The sequence below is a fragment of the Sinocyclocheilus anshuiensis genome, unplaced genomic scaffold (genome assembly GCF_001515605.1).
Source record: "Sinocyclocheilus anshuiensis isolate Anshui unplaced genomic scaffold, SAMN03320099.WGS_v1.1 scaffold874, whole genome shotgun sequence".
NCBI lineage: Eukaryota > Metazoa > Chordata > Actinopteri > Cypriniformes > Cyprinidae > Sinocyclocheilus > Sinocyclocheilus anshuiensis.
In genome coordinates, this window is record NW_015538065.1 from 139733 (window position 1) to 161119 (window position 21387).

Sequence of the window (21387 nt, forward strand, 5' to 3'; positions counted from 1 at the left end):
TTCCATTTGAGAGATAGGTGGCGGTAATGCACTTATAAGTCTGCGATCTGCCGTAAAGCAAGAAGAAGAAGAAGTGTCACGCGCCAGCTGTCGAGGACGCGCTCAGGACAGTTCAGACAGTGCGGTGAAAATCAGAGGTAAAAAAATGATATAAATACTGTTCAGTTTCTTGCACAGACCGATCAATTCATTTCTTTACACATCAATGTATCGTCACAAGCCGCAGGGTTTAATTTGGTTTCGTTTGTGTATGTTTTTTTTTACTCTCAAAGCCGTGATTCCCATTCACTTCCAAGAGGGCGCCAACGGCCTGGTGATGTTTCATGTGATTCAACGGCGTTTAAATCCATTAAATTGCAATATTTGGCCATATGCAAAAAGTTAGAAACTTTTATTTTGAAATCGCGATCTACAATAAATCGCATATTTAGAAATATGTTGATGTATTCTGTGTTGGCAATGGCATAGGTTTATAAATGACTTAAGTTACAAATTAAGTGAGATAACACACAGTTTTCCCAGATGAACGTTAAGCAATCCAAACTCACCGCATATGCAGAGGAAGAGTTAAGCCCCTTTCACACATACATTCTTCACTGGTAAATTGCCGTTAAGAGATCATGTGTGAACAGGACCTTTTCAAAACTACAGGTAAATTTGTTCTGCCAATCATATCGTTCTTATGGAGATGACGTGATTACTCTGAGCTGTTTACAAAGCTTCGTTAATTATGTAGAAAATAGCTTTTCTATATAAATATGGCTCTAGATGGAAATCTCCTCGCAGCTTTTTCAGAATGTGTCGCGCTCATCAGTCTGCAGTTGGATACTATTATGCACGTCTCATGTTTATAGGACCAAACATGTCTGATTGTCTAATAATGTTAGTTTGATTGAGAGTGAAAGCTGTGTTCCTCTCATACATTGGTAGGCGAACTCATTAACTCGAACATGATATCAACAAGTTTTTTTTTAAATGTAGGGACTATCTTATTTTCCCGCAGCTAAACGCCACACGCCGGAGATCCGGCACGGTGCCGGAGAACTTTAAGCCCTGTAAACAGAAATACAAAACAAACTCCAACTAATATAAATAACAAAACCACATAAAATTACTTACACTTAAAATAAAATAAAAAAAAACATGTAAAAATAAAAGCTAATTCAAAATATGAACAAATTCTGTAACAGTATAAAAATAATACTAAAATAAGCAGACACCCTTCATCTTTAATTTTAGTTTGTTCCTCACACAAAGCTATTAAAACTTGCAATATAGTGCACAAATCATGCAGACTTCTTTTGTTGTGCTTTTATGATTTTTTTGTTGTTGAGAAACCAGGATATTCTACTTCTCATACTTGTTTTATTCTTCCACAGAAGAAGAAAGTCGTTAAGATTTCAAACAACATAAGGGTAAGTAAATTATGCCAGTATTTTCATTTTTGGGTGAAATATTACTTTAAGGTTCATTGAGCAAGATGACTGAATAGGTATGATTGAGGGAACCGTGTATGTGTTACAGATGATTACCTGCTTTTTGTCATGTTCTGGAACTTGGCTAAAGCATTCACAGGCCTGCCAGAATAAGATGTTTTCCTCACTAAACTCCTTCTTTAGAAACTCCTGCAGGAACACAGAAAAGTACATTTGGTTCTAAACTACTATCCTGTCCTGTGACATTAATACACTTCTGCTTTATGATATGGTGTCAACAAATGAACATGAAATGAACACAAACCATCAATCTGATATACACAAAGGCAAGCCTGTCAAACGCTCACAGGCCATAAGAATTGTATTTAGTTAACAATAAGCAAATGTCTAAGACACACTCCAGTACTTACAGAAAAATAGCGGACACCCACAGGATCCTGGAGCAAACGCTCAAAGCTGACGGCCCATGATGCAACACGGCGCTCTGAGAAGCGACAATGGTTGGTGACGCTGGGCAGACTACCATTACTTTCCAAACTGCTCACACTGCCGCAGTCATGACGCTTGAGACCGCTGCGTTCTGAACAAGACAAAGAGTAAATATGAGAGTCGAGATGATTTAGGTTCAGATTCTTGAACTGTTCTGGTCTGGATCACTAAAACAAATTCACTTCTCTGTTCTGAGATGAGATATCTTTAATACTGTGGCATGAGGTGAGGAATAGGAATGATTTTTCATGTTAGGATGACAATATGCAGATAAATACTAAGAATCATCAAAGTGCATAATTTCAGTCAGTAGTGTTACCAGTTGAATTGAAAAAAAAAAAGTTTTCAAACAGGTTTGCTTCAGTTGGAAATTGGTTGGTCAAACAGTCTCACTGCAAACTCACACCATTGGTTGAGCGAGTGTTGCTGTTGGGCTGGTCAGGTTTGCTCAAACTAAGTAATGTTGAAAAGGCCACAGAGCCACAGTGTTTACACATTTTGGGAAAATCAATGTAAAAAGGCCTTACTTATGTTTTAGGGTTAGAAGAATTTTAACATTTTAACTTTAAAGTGTTGCTGATTTGAATACAAAAATGAGGGATCTTGTGATTTGTAAGCAAGTAAAGCTAGAACATATGTAACTTGTGCTGTTTTGTATCTTTGTTACAAACTGTTGCGGTCCCTATCATGCGTAATATGTTTTCCTTGCTTTTCGATAGACAAGTCCAGACAAACTTCAAAGCTTTCTCTCTAAATATCGCTGTCATAACCGCCTTCAGACAAATTAAAGGAAACTTCCTCTGACACTGCCCAAAAACTTTCTCTGTGCACTGACCTAAACCAAATCTTTTAAGTGTAACTTTCTGTGTGAGATATGTTGTAAGGTTGTTGTAAGTACAGTAAAACAGTAATATTGTAAGTTATCAAGTTATTTCAAAATAACTTGTTTAATAATTTTAAAATGCATTTCTTTCCTGTGATAGCAAAGCTGGATTTTTTCAGCAGCCATTACTTCAGTCTTCAGTGTCACATGATCCTTCAGAAATCATTCTAATAGGCTTATTTAGTGGTCAAGAAACATTTCTTCTTATTACCATTGCTAAAAACAGTTGTGCTGCTTAATATTTTTGTGGAAACTGATTTTTTTTCACAGCATTTATTTGAAATATAAATATTTAGTAAAATTATTGTCTTTACTGTCACTTTTGATTTATTTAATGCATCCTTTCTGAATAAAATTAATTATTCATTTTTTAAAACATCTTACTGACCCAAAACTTTTGAACAAAAGTGTATCTAAAAATCATTAACTACAGATTACTTCAATTACACATTCCACTCTGGAGAAAGTGTGTTTGCTTTATTCCCAGTGTACAAATGAAGTGCACTTGCTTAAATTATGATCTTATACTTCTCTTGTAACCTTTTTCTTGTATCTCTTCATAGACAAATGTAACACTTTAAGACTACACAAATAAAATCCAATGGCTCACACAGCAAACATCAGAACAACAGTCTACTTAAAGCTAACTTCAGAACTCATTAAACAACTTCCTGAACTCATTGATTTTGCTTGTTAGAAAGGGTTGAAAAAGAGTACTCACCTCCATCTGATGCAGCCGACTGAAAGAAAAGAAAAAAAGACATGAATGAGCAATTACCATCCTGACTTCGGTGGGGTAATGGAGGAGAAAAAGAGGAGAGAGGTAAAGTTACAGAGCTGGAGAAAATGCCTGCAGACATCTCTGCAGTCTCTCTCATCTTAACCGAATGTGTGTGATATGTGTTTGTGGAGAGGGGAGGGTTTTTACATATGGCCGTTGATGTAGCTGTGTAGTAACACGCAGCTGTTCGCACTTCTGCTCCGGTTACCGCCCACAAAACACACACACATCAAATGACCTGACCCAGGCATGCCCAGACACTTGCAAAGACCATAACTTTAACAAAGAGCTTTAGTCAAGCTTTTCAGGTCATAAAAACACTCCTGCATCTCTGAGCATGGAGGGAAACCTGAATGAGAAGAAGAATGCAAATCAATATGCAAGTCCCAGGGATGTGGAAGTTGACCAATATGGTAGAACCATATAATAACTTATCTTACAGCCTATTTGTTAACATCAGCATCCCAGAGACCAACAGAGGTGTGTATATGTGTGTGTGTAGGCTGGGAGCAAAGCACATGGACAAACACACACCGTGTTTGCTCAGTGGGAGGAAGTGTAACGGAATGAGGGCAGTTATTGGGACAGCAGACGGACACTCAAAGGAACAGAGACTTTTGTGAGGTGAATACAAATGAGATTTTACAAATGTGAAGGTGGGAGATAGAAGTTCTTTGTTGGCACATAATAAAATTAATCAGATTCATGACCTCTGGACAATGTTTACCAAGTGATATCATGCATGAACATGCACTATTCTGTCTGGTGCCATTTAACCAGACGGATTTGTTGTGTAGAGAGTTTTAATTTCAGCCGCAGGCACTTTTCATTGTATTCACCACTAAACCAATGCCAAACTTACAGCCGTCCAAAAAATCTTTCCTTCTAGACACAGACGCGCTCAGTGCATTGAAGGAATGTTCCAGGTTCAACAGTAATGCAGTTACAATGGACATCTAAGGGGCAAGACATTACAGAGCGTTTAAAATCAGAAATGAGCAATTACATTTACAAAAGTTAATACTTTTAGGGACTATTTTTCTAGGCAGATGAGATTATTCATACACACACATTATATATTAAAAATATGATATAATATTCGGTATAAATATCAAGTAGGGATGCACCGATATAATTTTTTCCAGAACAAGCCGATACGATAACTTTTATTTCTGGTACTTGCTGATGCCGAGTACCAATACCTGTATTTTCATTGCATTTATAATTTTTAAAAACACTGGGTACACAAACCAAACCAAAAGAATATGTATAATGTTAGTTAGCTTAGTTCATTTAGCAAATAGATATTTCCTTCAGCTATTTTTGCAGTATCAGACTAGTAATCACACTACTCACATACATAATGTTTAAGTATTGTTTCTATATTTTGGGAATAGGAACATTTATTCTGGAGCAATGCCTTGCCCCATGACTTCCACTATGTGTTCAGAATTTAAACACATTTTTTGAGGTATAAGTCAAAATGATTTATGGTGGGGAAAAAAATAAAGAGAAATAGTTTTTTAAAGAAAAAGAAATTATATTAAAATGAAGATCATGAATGAATGAATGAGTAAATAAATAAATGGTTTTCATTGTTTGTAATTATGTCATCATTTAGCTGAGCTGAAATCACAAAAGTAAGGAGTATTCATATGTGTCTCTAATGGTAATGAGTTAAAATAGCAGCTCATCAGCATTCAGAAATGGCACATTCCAGTCCCAGTACGTCACCACCATTATCAAATCTGAGCTCTTCTGACACTTTCAACATGACTATTTATATGCTAATAAAAGACAAGGATTCTGAGAATGGAGAACAGCCAAAAGCGGACACATATGACTTGATTCATTGTGGTTCATGTGAAGGACATCTTTCTGTTATCTTACAAATGGGTTTGACCAGTGATACATGAAGTGCTAAGCACGGATGCTTTAGTGATGATCTAAGACAGAAAAGAATCTTCAAATTATTAAAAATGTTACAAGTCAAATAAGAACATGAAGTGCTTCCAACCATTTTTTTTAAACATTTGTGAAAAAATATTAACCAAATAAAATTCATTTTTACTAGATTTTTAGATTTATATTATATTGCTATGGAGTTGCTATGAGTCCCTGATGATATTCTACGTGATATTTTACGTGATATCCCCATTCCCCAGATAGCTTGTTTTCCTTATTCAATATATTTTTCAGTTTATTATCTGTCAGCCATCACCAGAAATCACACATTTAGAAAAGTAATAGCACAGCTCTCCTCAACAAGCTGCAAGATTTGAGCAATCATTCATCTCTGTAGCATAAACAGTGCAAGACAAGTTAGCTATACAACAAATTTAATACCTATAGCTTGAGGTGCATTTAAAATCCTTATCCTATAGTAAGAGCGATAATAAAGTGATGCTTTCCTTAGTGACAACAGCTAACAATATACAAATATTGTAGCATTCTATAAACATAAACATATGAAAACACTGCTAAAGCCTCATCTGCAATGTGTCCAAGTCCAAGTCCAGTCCAAGAACGCTCTTAACACTGTGTACAGACACAAGAGGGACGGCCTTGAAAAACCACAAGCCTCCAGGCCACTTCAAAGCACAAATGTGTCTTAAAATGGTGAGTTGCACGGGCCGGCTTACGCTGAACAACTCAAACTAGAGTCTACTAATATGATTCATGAGTCTGAGCCCTTACTGTGACAATCTCAAACCGAGACCCCTAGATAAAGACTTTCTCTCACAAAGTTCTACCAAACCCACTGATGTTAACCTCACTCCTTATAAGACCAGAAGTGGCCTCTTCTATGCTTCTAATTGTAGTGAGGGATGAAGTTAGTAATGGGAAACAGAGGGAGGAAAGACAGAGAAGGGAAGAAAATGAGAAGCTATGAAACGGCGTAGCCTGAATACCGTTCAGTTTGTGCCACCACCCTGGTGTATTTGGTCAGAAACTCTATGGCAACAATTCATCTCAGACCACAGACTGTGAGGCCACCAATGACACGCGTCTCAGGCAGGGGCGCTCTCTCTCTATATATATATATATCACACGCTCCCATGAGCAAACGTGTTATTTGACGGGGTTTGTTTCACAGCAGCAAAATCTGGTAGGCGTACTGCGTGGCAGGGTTCAGTGGTGGCTTACAGACATCTGGTTGTTGTGACCGGCCGCGTGACTGAGTGATGTTTCTGTGAACCAATCAGATGCTTTGGAACTTATGAGAAGTAAAACCAAGGAACTGTATTTATGGATTCCAAGAGGAAATGATGAGGTAATTTCTGTGTTTAGAAGAAAACATGTTTAAGCCTGTTCACTAGAATAGCAAAGGGAAAATCTCACCGCATATCATCAAACCATAATGAGGCTCATTTTCTTTCTTTGGTTCAAACTTGTGTTTGTGTATCAGACTTACACTCTACAAATGGTATTTCATAGTTGTAAATACAATAAAGATTATTGGAGTACACTGGAAAATATATTTCTGTTTTTCTACTTCAAAACGAAAGTTCAGTTTTGTTATTTGTTTCTTTGTAATTGTTTGTGAAATTAACTGGTCGTTTCTGGGTGAAAATTGTTTGTACACCAAATTGTCTTCAGTGTGTATATACACCATATTCAACAAAAACATGAGTTGTTTCTTGAAAAATATTGTCTTTGAAACAATTTTCACTAATAAATTTCAAAAATAATGACAAAGAAACAGCAAGCAACACATTAAATTTAACCTAAACTCTTTAAGTAGAAATACTGAAATAGTATTTTTTTTGTGTGTAATATATATTCCAATAATGTTTAATTTACAATGAATCATGTTTTTTTTTACCTTTTTTTTTTTTTACAATGTACTGATATTCTGGTTCCTAGATATCCATAAGTATCATCCAACTGGTACAAAAAAAAGTCATTTCTGTCATCATCTGCCATCAAATTTTTTGTCTATACAATGAAAGTCAATGAGGTTCATTTTTTTACCCCAATGACTTTCAAAATATTTTCTTTTATGTTCAACAGAAGAAAGATAATACTATGGAATGATATGAGGGCGAGTGAATGTTGACAAAATTAAGATTTTTGGGTGAAGTATTCCTGTAAGTATGAGTAATACCTATGCCTTGTAAACATCACAAATTACCTGAAGTAGAAACAGTTTCATTGCATTTCTAGGCCACACATACTGCTGCAAATATTCCTTACAATCATAAATGACTTTCTTCTGATGTCTTTGCACAACTGCCATACACCCTTCTTCTCGTGAATCTTCACACAGAGACTCGCTTTGTTTATATTTCCACCTTCTGGACTACGTGAGGTGACGACTTGACCTTTTAACCTCCAAGAAATAAAACTGGTTTATATCAGTATTTTGAGGAGGATTTGCATGTAGCAGCTTCATTTTCTTTCACTCGAAACAGTTTACACTACCTCTAGGCTGTCAAGTACAGTCTTTCTTCTCATTCAAGATGTTCTGTGAATTCAAACAAACACATTCTAGCTTCTTCTGGTGACATTTGTTGATAAAGGAAGACAAAACCCACAGCCAGAGCACACAATCTCTAGGCTACAGCTAAAAACACCATTACAAAAGGCAAGCAGTTGGTCTAAACAAAATATCTTTGCTTGTCATAACATGTTTAAACTGTAAAAGTTACTGTAATACATATAGACAAAGACTAATCAAAAGGAGCCACAACCACAGGCGAGAATACACTTAAAATGTTCAATAACCTTAAGTTGAAAAAACAACTTGCATATTTGCTCTTTTATAAAATAATAACATTTTTTTTACAGATCTAAGGATTATATCCATGTGCACTGTATTTGCTTCGCTGATGAAACCACTCTAACAAAACATTTAAAATATTAACATAAATACATATATTTAATATATTTTACAATTTAAATGTCAAAAACAAATGTAATCATACTTTAATTTAGTAAAGTATCGAATTAAATCTACTAAATGCACAGATTTTGTTCTGGGCTCTGTATATCCGGTTATGGCCACAGAAAATTATTAATGCAAATGTACAAATATAAATTAATTAAATGCAATGCAATTAAGTTGTGACTAAATGTTCAACAACTGTGTCATTGTAACTAATTTTAATGAGCTAAATTGAAACTAAAGTAAGTGAGGACAGACGTCCAGACACACAACTGTGGAAACATCAGAGTGTGAAACGACTGTCTCAAGTCCAGCTGAGCCAGAGACTCCCTGCCACAGCTGCTCGGTGTGGGAGTGCAGGAATGAGATAAAACAGCTAATGAGTAAAGCAGCTGATCCAACCAAGCCCGATCATTTGGATTTGGGAAAAAAAGAAAGAAAGAAAACACGATCGTAACCTGAGAAAAAGATTGTAGCACAAACTCACCGCTCTTGGGGGACGCTTTTTCCTGAAGGAAAGTCTCCTAATCAGACTCATAGTCAGGAGGCTTCTTCTCTTTGTCTGTGATTTTGGGTTCATTACTGCAACTGCATGTGTGGGTGATTGTGTGTGTATATGTGAATACCTGAAAATCTCCACCCAGGATCAGATGGCGACACAAAAAGTCTTGTCGGTACAGGTTCAGTCGGCCCCCAACATACGACAATATGCTACAGACTACTGAATGTTTTCTGCTGTAGTCATCATAACTAACCTGTGATATTAACTGATACTTCCTCAACCTCTTCCAACCAATCAGCTCTGTAATCAAACTGTTCCCTGTCTTTATTTGTACAGTTTGTTTTTGTGAGTTTAGTGAGGGAACTAGTTTTCGTCCTTTAGACAAATAATGTCCCATAAATTCAGATAATATTTTGTCATGCGATATTAATTCATTTCAGCCCACTGTACCATTTACTGAAATTTTATTTTTTTATTTGTTACCATTTTTATGAAAATAACATTAAGTGACAACAATTATCAAATAAGGCTAAAAAATTATTAAAATACAAAATGTAAATACATGATTTATTTAAAAACAAAATATGTTTATTAACATCAATGAATAAATTTCATGAATTAAAGCATTAAAGTGAAGTTTAAATCATATCGCTATTTTCAACTAAATATAGCGCATCGTTTTCGTTATCATTGATGTAATCACTACCAAAAAGCATTTTCACTGGCAATCCTGTTGACGAAGTGAATGATTATTTGAAGAAGTGTCTGGAGATAAATTTAGATGTTTTAGCACTGGGCATGGGTGAGCCTTTCCCAGACTAAAGCTACCAGGGAAGGGTGATGATATTATATGCTATTTTTCTTCTTCATTTTGGTTTCAAACCAGTTCTCAACTGCATTTGGGGATTCTGTGGTAGGAAAAAAGAGAGTTTGCCAGCTCTATATAGGCTGGGCTGGTGTGTATGTTTCTGAGTGAGAATAGACTGTGAGCTCATGAATGTGTGTATGTGGGTTGGGTGTGTATGTATGAGAGAGAGATAAAGAGGGCTGTAGATTTACAATATTAGTTTCCGCTTATTCTCAGCAAACAGTTTCAGATTAAGGAAGTATCCCTTCTGCTGGTTGTGCAGGCTTGATCTGACTTTATAAACTGACTGAATGAACACACTCCTACTGTACATGAGCTATAAATATCTTTTAAAGTTTAGTTGAAGCTGCAGCCCAGCAAAGCAAATATGATTCCAGAGTCCTTTTCAAGGGGGCAAAACAAATTTCTTCCTCTTATCCCTGGCAGACAACAAACATCAGAGACCTCGGAGGAGACTTCCTTTGTGCCCGACGGAGGAAGGGAAAGCCTGATAAGATGGTTTGCTCGAGCAAAATGTGTCTACATCAAGTGTTCATTATACTAGCTGCCTTTCATCGATTTCTAAGCCCAGAAAATTTAAAATAAAGAAAAAACATCACATGGTTTGCTATTCACCTCTCAATGAAACCACATGATTACAGTGAAGGACGAAAAACAAAACCAGATGCAAAATGGAAACCACAAAATATCGTTTACCAAGGCCACGTATTCTCTTCCCAACCATAAAATGAACCACAGCAATATTTTAACCGCTCTCTTTGAATACATTGCCTGTGCAAGACTGTCCTTGTAATCATCAGGACGAAATGCAAAACTCACACTGACCTGGATCTTATGAGGAACAATGACTGGCTCGTCTCCAGGTGTAACTGATACCACATTCATTTATAAGAGGTCACAACCGGAGGACAGTGTCGGAATGTTTGGCCTCTGGACAGAACATCCTACAATACAATATACTACAATACAGTACAGTATCTAACCTGCGATCTATAGTTACAGTGATCCTTCTAGTTTCCATTGATGTTTTTGTGTCCACATTCAGAGTGCATGAACCAGAAGTTTGTAAACCAGTTTTTGTTGAAACTGCTTTTGTGAATCAGTGAAAGTGAATCCTGTGTATCAGATTAACTTGCAGTCTGCATATTTGGCTATGAACATTAAGTTTATTTACTTTAATATCTAAACTTTATTAAATATCTAAATAAAGTTTAGACCAATAGCAGAATAATATTAACCATGGCCAACAACACTAATGATGGTTAAAAATATTGTGGATTTTTTTTCTCAGTTTTGCCAGAACTATTTTTCATGAGGCAATTCCAATCAATGATCATAAGCAAATTTGTAGTGTAAAAACTTGAATACAAATGCCCATAAGTGACATATCTGTGACCGTTTACACAGCTCCACATTTGCATCTGTGATTTGCACAGGATAAACATCTCTCCACTCCTTTGTGTAAGGGTAAGTCCTGGAGGAAAAGCATCCATCATCATCTAAGCTTAACCCAAGACCCCACCCAAATACACTTTCAAGCGTTCTCTCTTTCCTCCCTCTCTTTGTACCGAACCAGTGGTCTTTCAAACTGAAACCTAACACTCATAATTATAAGCGGGTAGATCTCTTTCCTGCCAAAAATAGTTCCCTGTGACCAAGTGTATACCCGCCAACCGCTTTCAGAGCTATCGTGGAGTATTGGAAGGAGACGACCTGTTAAATGACTGAGTCAGGCTTGGGAATCAAGGAAATAGTTCATGATATGTATGGAGGTTCTTCATTTTCAAAGAACCATTTTTTTAAATGCGAAGGGACTGAATAAGTTCTTGATTTACATTAGAGTTTTTAGATCAGTCTATTGGTCACTATGTTCTTTATAGCTTAGTAAGGCTATATTTACACTAGTGAATTTTCATTTTAAAACGCATTACTTTTGCTACGGTATGGCTGCCTACATTTTCTCTGTGTATCCTTGACGACCATGTAAGCAATAACATCATGCTCATTGTTGTACCTGCCAGTGACTAGCAACCAGCTTCCTGTTTACACTTTTACACGCATGTCAAGTGTGCATCAATGGCCATGCCACGTTTTCGGTTGTGTAGTATGGATGGAGATCGTTTCTGAAATGCAGTGAAAGCGCCAGTGTAGACGAGGATCATTTTCATTTTAAAACAAAAATCGCACTAGTGTAAACAGGGCCTAAAACTTAGTAAGCTGCCTGCCTAGACAATTTTAATTGGTTCCATATTCAGGAATTCTGCCTTCAAACAAAGATATCTTTTTTTTATTATAAATAATAAAGTGCACAATAAAGTGCTGATTTGAAAAGGTTCATAACGAAGGGTAACAAGCAGCTGAAAATGACTGCTAAATGGCTCAAACAGGAAAAACTAAGCTGAGCTAAAGAGAGAAAATTAGCCTCCTGGCTGCGTCCTCCAACAAATAAAAACAAGCAAAAGTCTGTGTATAACCCACATCAAACACTTTACATTAGCTTGCATTCTTTCATGTGAATAAGTCAATGTCTTGAAACAATTAGTTTCTACCATCACTAATGAGCAACAGTGGTGTATGTCCATTTGAGCCAGACACTCCTCAAAAGCTTTCATGTGATTATTTATTGTTACACCCTGTCTGCACCGGACACAATGCAACAACAGACGTGCCCAGTGTAGACATGCTGTTACCGTCAGATGCACCAGCTCTTGGGTGAAGGAGAGGGCTGTGGGGCAGCAGTGAATGCAGGTGGAGGTGAGGGTGAGAAGGGTGTTAGCCTTGGAGTTCATTTCACGCAGAAAATGCATGTGCCTGAACACACTTATTATTAATTTCACTGTCTATCTGAGCAGTGGTTCTCAACCAGGGGGCCAGGGCCCATTAGGGGACCTCAGCAAACTTCAATGGGGCTTCAAAGGATGACTTAAATTATTTAATAAATTATTATTAATATATTAACATAAAACATTTTGTAATGTCATGTCTTGTAAGAAATATGTTCTATGTTTCAGACAAACTGTTTTGTTTCTTCCCCTGCAACGCAGAAGGGAAATAGCAATAAAACATCTTGACTTGATCTAAATTGAAACTAAATTGAAAATTAATTTAATTTTATAATATTTGGATACTGTGTTGAACAAGAGAGAACCACTGATGTAGAGCACATCACACTTGCAAATATCAAGCATTTGCAGATACTAGCTTGGCATAACTATTAAAAAGTATTAAAGACCAATCACACCAAGAATGATAACAATAAACAATATTGTAATGATATTAGCATCCACACCAATGGACGTAATCAAAATAAGCACACACTGCAGTTTTGTCACCTGCTCAAGCTCTTTAAATCAGGTTGGAATCTGTTTGGCTGTCAATGGTTTTATCACTCATCATCTGGAAAAAATCGTTCTGAAAGCGAGTCCAATGATATTGTTTCTCTTTGATATTATCATTATATCTGTTGTGTGGACTTACCTATTCTCATAGAATTACAACAATTAATTAAACTTTATAGTTATAGTTATCATCCTCTGTGTGAATGGTCCATTAAAGTGAAATCAGGTCAAAGGAAGCATTTCTGTTGGACAGAGGAATAATCACATAGCCTGTGGTTTTGGGTTACCAGACCTGGGCGCATCTAGAGAAAGAAAATATCGCCCTTTAGCAGAACAGGTGGCCTCTGCTTAAAGAATCCGAAATGCAACTGTCAAACCACATGGAATAAGGACAAATACTGGCAAGGAAAATCATCCAAGAAGAATGAACACCAAGTACAGACTTGCGTCAAAGGACTGGACATGTTTTGCCTCATCTGGGAGTAGATATTTGAATGTTAAGTCATAATGGTGACCTCACAGATAACTGTCACCATCTAAACATATATAAAAAGCAAAGAAAGAACAACAAATAAGGTATTGGTATCTATACATAGGCATTACACTATGTGTTTTGCAATGACAGCAAGGTGTGTGAAAGTGAATACACTTAGAGAAGTGTTGACAGATCGCTTAAGGCTAAATTTAACAAAGCAGTTTCATTTTAGAAGACCAACCCAAAGGAACAAGAGGAAAGATTAAGTCCAGTTCAGAAATCTGATGTCACTGATGTCATCCGTTTCAAGTATGGTTTAATTAAAGTTTAGTAAGTATAAAGATTTCACAAAACATTTCAGGGAGTCACCCCAAACCGACCAATAGATTCCAAAGTGAGACCACACATGCTTCTGTCAAAGCACAGAAACACTTAAAAAAACTACATATTCTCACTATATGAAGAACAAGCCTCATGCACAGAGTTTTATCCAAAACAGATGCAGACACTACAGAAGGAAACTTACAGCAGAGTGAAGAGTTAAAGTTGGCTCCATTAGTAAGTATTATTAGTCCTCAGCGCTCCTGTAGACACCCAGTGTAAATAAACATGTCCATTCAGCCGCACGCTCTGTGAGTTCACAGGATGAAGTTGGAGTGAATGTGTCTTTTTTGAGTTCCAGCTCTGTCCCTGATTTTAGCCTGTCTGACTTTCCCTCCTGCGCTCCGTCCCTTTTCCCTCCTCCCGTCTCCTTTCACTCAGCACTTCAGACAGATTCTCCTCCCACTGACTCCGCTAGCAATAAACCCTCACTCCCTCAGACCTACTGAAAAAATCTGTGATGTCATGTTGATTTGAAAAGGAACTCAAAAAATGTACTTAATTTCGGACACATTCATTGAATCTCAGATTCAATAAGTTCATGATTTGAGGCATGTTGACTTTCTCACTTGCATAATGTTTTCTTAACATAATGTTACAAGTTCTCATGCACTAGAGAAAGTTCTGATGGAACGTTTGATAGACAGGAATGCTTAAAGGGTTACTCCACCCCAAAATGAAAATTTTGTCATTAATCACTTACCCCCATGTCGTTCCAAACCCGTAAAAGCTTTGTTCGTCTTCGGAACACAATTTAAGATATTTTGGATGAAAACCGGGAGGCTTGCGACTGTCCCATTGACTGCCAAGTAAATAACACTGTCAAGGACCAGAAAAATATGAAAGACATCGTCACAATAGTCCATCTGCCATCAGTGGTTCAATCTGAATTTTATGAAGTGACGAGAATACTTTTTGTACGCAAAGAAAACAAAAAGAACAACTTTATTCAACAATTCGTCTCCTCCGCGTCACTATAGCGCCATTTTGGAGAGTATCCACTGAACGTAAACTGCATATGCTGTTCTACTTGTATGTGTCAGCCGCACCACACGGATACGTTTTCTACGTTTATTTACGCTTTGATTTGAAAGAAAACAGTGTATCCGTGTGGTGCGGCTGACACAGAACAGCATACGCAGTTTGCGTTCAGTGGATACTCTCCAAAATGGTGCTACGGTGACGAATTGTTGAATAAAGTCGTTATTTTTGTTTTCTTTGCGTACAAAAAGTATTCTCGTTGCTTCATAAAATTCAGCTTGAACCACTGATGGCAGATGGACTATTGTGACGATGTCTTTCATACTTTTCTGGGCCTTGACAGTGTTATTTACTTGGCAGTCAATGGGACAGTCACAAGCCTCCCGGTTTTCATCCAAAATATCTTAAATTGTGTTCCGAAGACGAACAAAGCTGTTATGGGTTTGGAACGACATGGGGGTAAGTGATTAATGACAAAATGTTCATTTTGGGGTGGAGTAACCCTTTAAGGTGAGTTGTGTGACTGTGAAAATAGTCACTCAGGTCAGTTTGAAACCAAGCATGAATACAGCAAACTGAATTACTACAAGCAGAACTGGATACATCTATCAGAAATTCTCATTAGATAAGAGTGGGCTGCAGAAAAAGTTTATGAATTAGAATTTTCTCCACGTTTTGTCACATTATGGAGCATAAATTTCACCTTTGCAATTCATCAGTGGGCTTGCTGCAATTGTTGATAAGCTTTCAGTAAAGGTGAGGTAACATCAGCAACATTTTGTGAGCAAAAAAAATAAAAATTTGCCAAACAATAGCAGTGTTTCCCATACATTGATTTCTCCGTGGCGGCCCGCCACAATATCAAAACTGACCGCCACAAATAGATTTTCCAAAAGGGCTTTGACTTCGTTGAATAAACATGAGCACTGAATGTTTCAAAGTCAAAACGTGGCGCGGGTGTTTTTATATGAATTTATATTTGAAGAGAACCGACTGTCAGAAAAGTTTAGATGTCATTTTAATTTAATCTTTCCTATAATGTCCGATAATGTAGCGTTCATGAGCGCAGCGCTGCTTTGTGTACAGCTGTTAAAAGGGAAACTGCTATTTCTGCCGCTCCAAAAGTGCCTCCTGCTGGTAGGGAATGAATTTGCTTTTTTCAATAAGCCAGCCTGCTGTTTTATATTTACATATATTTCCCCCAGAGGAAGTGCCACCACACATAGAGTGTAAGTCCGTGGGAAACACTGAATAGTAAATATGACTGCACATTAAAACTGGCAAGCAACATAAAATACATTTCCTTTAAAAAAAATTCAGCAAAGTACAAGGCTACTTTTGAATGGCCACCAATCAAAAAATATGTTTTCTTAACATAAAATTGCCACATTTGTGAAAACAAATCTCTTACAGGTTAACTACTAGCTAGCTTAATTTAGTACACTTTAAAATATATGTTAAAATGTAGCATATATGTTATGTAATGAGCACAGTAATTGCTCAAAGTAAAATAGATCATTGTTTTCACACACCCATCCTCAACCTAGGCACAAGCTCCACTCTTCAGCACAATCGTAACAACAATAACTCTAACATAACAGAAACTCTTTTAACCCTCTGGTGCTCCTCATTTGGGAGTCACACTTGTGATCTTCACGATCAAAAGTGACCGGACACCTTTATACCGTCAATGCCTTTAAAATCCCATTTTTGAAGCCTGATTAGTGCCATCCGGTGGGAGTAAAATAAGAAAAACATCTGCAATTCCATGGTTTAGCCCATAGATTCCTATATAGCTCTAAATAAAAGGCCTATACATTCTCTAATTGTTTTTAGACATAAATACTTATTTTTATTAAGTTGTGGGTTTAGATATATATTTAGACATTTAGATTTTTTTGGTTTGAAATGTTGATTTGAAGCGTCAGGTTTTGAATTATTATTACTACAGTCAAACCTGAACACAGAGAAAGCATTTTGTTACACAAAACATTAAAATTCTATAAAAATTTAACAAAAATGAACAGGAATGTTTTATCAGAGCTTAATTCTTCAGGGTCTGATCTGACTTCAGTTTTCTGACTCATTTTGGCTATATGGGTATTTATATTTATAGCCATACCAATTCATTTGACTGTGTGTAATTGTGTATGTGTGTGTGTGTGTGTGTGTGAGTGGAGTGGATGTGTCTGTTTTGCACTCTTGATATTTTAAAGTGTAACCCCTTCCTTGTTGTCCAATTTTTTTACTGCATTGTAGTTGAATTATTGCTTTTATTTTACATATTTGCTGTGTTACAGTCACACCAGTTCATAGGTGTGTGTGTGTGTATAAGTGTGTGTGTGTGTGTGAGTGGATGTGTTGGTTTTGCACTCTTGATGTTTTAGAGTTTCCCCCCATCATTGCTGTGTACTTTTTTTTCTGCATTTTGGCATGATTCGTAGATTTGTAGATTGTACACATAAAAATTCTCTGAATTTTTGTGTTTTTGTCGATTTCCCATTCATTTCCTATGGTCGGTCATTTTTGACCGAAGACCACAAGTGTGACAATTTTTTTTACAACCCCTTAGCCTGCTCAAATCATGCCCTCAATTTTTTTGTGTGTTCACATTCCAAATGCCATAAAAGTCACCAAGTTTCCTACCATTCTGATGAAGCTGTGATTTTTAAAAATTCAAAACAGAAAATTTTTCGGTCAAAAGTGACCGAAGAGCACCATCCTCACATAACAGAACACAAACCAGCCTTCCTTTTTCTTGTCTTTCTCAAAAACACATAAAATAACACTTAATGTCAATATTTACTCTCCCAATCCAATCACACGCAAAGCATGCTAGGAACTAGAAATCAAGTTCCCTGTTAAATGCAACCAAAAATTTTAACACAATTGGAATAGGAAAACTTTCATTATACAGTGAAAACAATAAAATTAAGTTAAATTGTGTTGCATTGGCTCATTTTAATCCAGTAAAATAAAAAATCCTTTTCTGGGGGTGTAGTTGCATCATACCAGCAGGGTAACCTAGGGCTGGACAATAATTCAATATCAATATGTATCGCGATATAATTCTTTTCAATAACGGTGATATGATTTTTAAACACATTTCCGATATTTCGATATACATTACCAGTGTTTCCCATGCATTGATTTATTTGTGGCGTTTGACTTCGTTGAATAAACATTAGCACTGCACGTTTCAAAATCATAACGTGGCGCGGGTGTTTTATATGAATGTATCTCTGAAGGGAACCGACTGTCTTCAGAAAAGTTTCGATGACATTTTCATTTTATCTGATAAAGTACGTTCATGAGCGGAGCTGCTTTGATTACAGCCGTTACCGGAGAAACCGCAAGTTCTACCGCTCTCAATGCACCTCCTGCTGGCAGACAATCAGTTTGCATTTTCAATAAGCCCGTCTCTAGCAGCATGTTTTTGTTGTTGCTCTTTTTTTTCTGCAGCAACTCAGAGCACTTTTCATATTCTTTATCCTGGCTGAAGCACATTTGTTTCAATCTATAACAATAATCAGCCGTCCTACATTACCAGTCAAAAGTTTTTGAACAGTAAGATTTTTAATGTTTTTTAAATGTTACTGTTTTTGCTGTATTTTGGATCAAATAAATGCAGGCTTGGTGAGCAGAAGAGAATTCTTTAAAAAACATTAAAAATCTTACTGTTCAAAAACTTTTGACTGGTATGTTGGAAGATATTAATAATTAATAAGGTGAGTCTGAGATGTTTATTTGACAGTGATTTCACATTTCTTGTTTGTATGAAGGCTAAATACAAATAAAAGGTGAACATTAATTTATTTGTGCTGTTTTTTTTCTCTAAAGTTTTATATGGTTTTATATGAGGTGTCAAGACTTGGCAAATTCATTTTTCATAAGTTTCTATACACAGACATCTGTTGTGGACGTTCTTGGCAGTTTTTACAAGGCTTTTTTAATAGTGTTCATATCGATATCGGAATTATATCGTATCGACCGAAATTAAGAAATATATCGTGATATAAATTTAGGCCATATCGTCCAGCCCTAGGGTAACCAAACCTTCAGTCCTTGAAGGTCTCACATTATAACGACTCTGGAAAAGGTGATCATGTCCCACTTTATGACGGAGGGTTCTGTTTTGTAACAATGGAACTACAGTTTTCATATCTGACACTCGCACTATGAGCTACAAGTTATTTATCTGTTAACAGTTTTTGGGAAAAAAAAAAAAACAATACTGGATGGATTTTCCACAACATTAAATTTCTTCATCATTGATATGATACAAACCAACAGCTGTTATAAATCAGCTGTAAATCCCAATTGCTTGGGAAATAAATCTACCGTGTGCTATATAACTATCAACAGCAATAGCATACAATTATGTTCATTAGCATGATAAAGTCCAAACTGGGACTATTTCCTTGTCCAGTATCCTCAACAGCATACAGGCCTCCTCTGCTGCTGAATACTAGTAGAGCTCCACATACTGGGCCACAAACACAAACTCTTTGTGTGCAGGACTCTACCAACACACTTTATCAATCAGTAGTGGAAGCAGCAATCTTCTATGCGGTTGTGTGCTGGAAGCAGCATCAAGACAAGAGCTGCCAAAACACTCTACAGCTTAATCAAGACGCCTAGCTTGGTCTTGGTGCTAAGAGAGGTGCTGTCTAAGGGGTGGACGTTGCCCAAACTCTCAGCCGTCATTAAGGATCCTTCGCATTTAGTCCATAAAACTGTTACTGCTCAGTAGAAAACGTCCATGGTGTTCTAAAGTGTACTGTGGTGTACTTCCTTCTTTGCTGATATCAGGACATATACGGATCTGAGAATTGTGTCAGGCAATGAACCTGTATTCTATTAGTGTACAGAAGAGATTGCTGAAGCAAATTTACAATCTATCAGTGACTAAGATTATATTCAACAAGAGAAAAACCATCATATGGTCACTGTCAGAGTTATGTACATGATATTTCTACTATGTAAAAGCCAGGTTACAAAATATAAATACATTTTCTAATATTAAAAAACTGAGGTTGAGTTTGTTGCAGCTCCATTAGTTTAGCAAAAAACTGCTGAGTTCATTACTGAAATGAGCTGAATAGCCTTTCATTTAGATGTTATCTGGCAACAAAAAACATGCTTAGACCAGGCATTTTCCAACCAAACAAGCCTCTCCATTTCACATCCCCTCCCTCTAGCTCTTGTTCTCCTGGTGAGCACCAGCATGACTGATGTTCTCATAACCACACTTTCCAGTCACCAGAGGGGCATTAGGTCCATGAAAAAGGCTGCCTCAAGTTCCAGGAAAAGCTAAAGGGAAATCCTACTCCTCTCAGATTCCACACTTGGAGAGGTGACAAACCTTTTCCAGCTTTAAACCTCAAGAAATTTGCTGGTTAAAATCCACATGACTCCATTAGTGTGCACAAAATAATATTTAAAGGTATGAAATGTACGCATCAGTCTTAGCCTGTTGAGTACAAAGTACTCAACCTAGCAACAGTTTTGTTTGAAGAATGCAACAAAACCAAGATTTGAAGTAATAGTTCTACCAACAATAATAATGGCCATCATTTGCTCACTGGTATGTTGCCTTTTTAAAAAAAAATAAAAAATAAAAAAATAAACACCACAGATTCAGTCCAATTGACTTGAGGAATATACACAAAGATTTGGGGTATGTAAGAAATTAATGCTTTTATTCAGCAAGGGATGCATTCAATTGATTAAAAGTGACAGTAAAGACATTATAATGTTACTATAATGTTACAAAAGAAATGGATTTCAAATAGCTGCTGAAAAACTGGTTTCCAAGTTTTCCACAAAATATATTAAGCAGAAATGTTTCAACATTGTTACTTGATTGCCAAATCAGAACATTAGAATGATTTCTGAAGGATCATGTGACACTGAAGACTAAAATACTGATGCTGAAAATTCAGCTTTGCCATTACAGGAGCAAATTACATTTTAAAGGGGTCATATGATGTTGCTAAAAAGAACATTATTTTGTGTATTTGATGTAATGAAATGTGTTTAGGCGGTTTAAGGTTAAAAAAACACATTATTTTCCACATACTGTACATTATTGTTTCTCCTCTATGCCCCGCCTTTCTGAAACGCGTCGATTTTTACAAAGCTCATCGGTCTGAAAAGCGAGATGTGCTCTGATTGGCCAGCTATCCAGTGCGTTGTGATTGGCCGAATACCTCAAGCGTGTGACGGAATTGTTACGCCCCTACCATACTGTGATGCCCTGTCCGGCCGGAGCGACGAGACAAAAACATTAAAACCCATTATAAACGAGGCATTTGTTGCATCCAGTGGGGACATAATTACGGATTATAATGACTTATACTGTC

At 36.7% G+C, this 21387-nt stretch overlaps 1 protein-coding gene across 1 annotated transcript in view; it reads right to left on the minus strand.

Moving 5' to 3' along the window:
* LOC107683504 (regulator of G-protein signaling 12-like) overlaps positions 1-21387 on the minus strand; it is a 43342-nt gene that overhangs the window by 16991 nt on the left and 4964 nt on the right. Inside the window, exons 3-5 of the mRNA XM_016479557.1 lie at positions 3530-3548; positions 1847-2016; positions 1533-1625 (exon numbers count right to left, since the gene is read on the minus strand). Of these exons, the coding sequence (XP_016335043.1) occupies positions 1533-1625; positions 1847-2016; positions 3530-3548 (282 nt within the window). The remainder of the gene's footprint in view (positions 1-1532; positions 1626-1846; positions 2017-3529; positions 3549-21387) is intronic.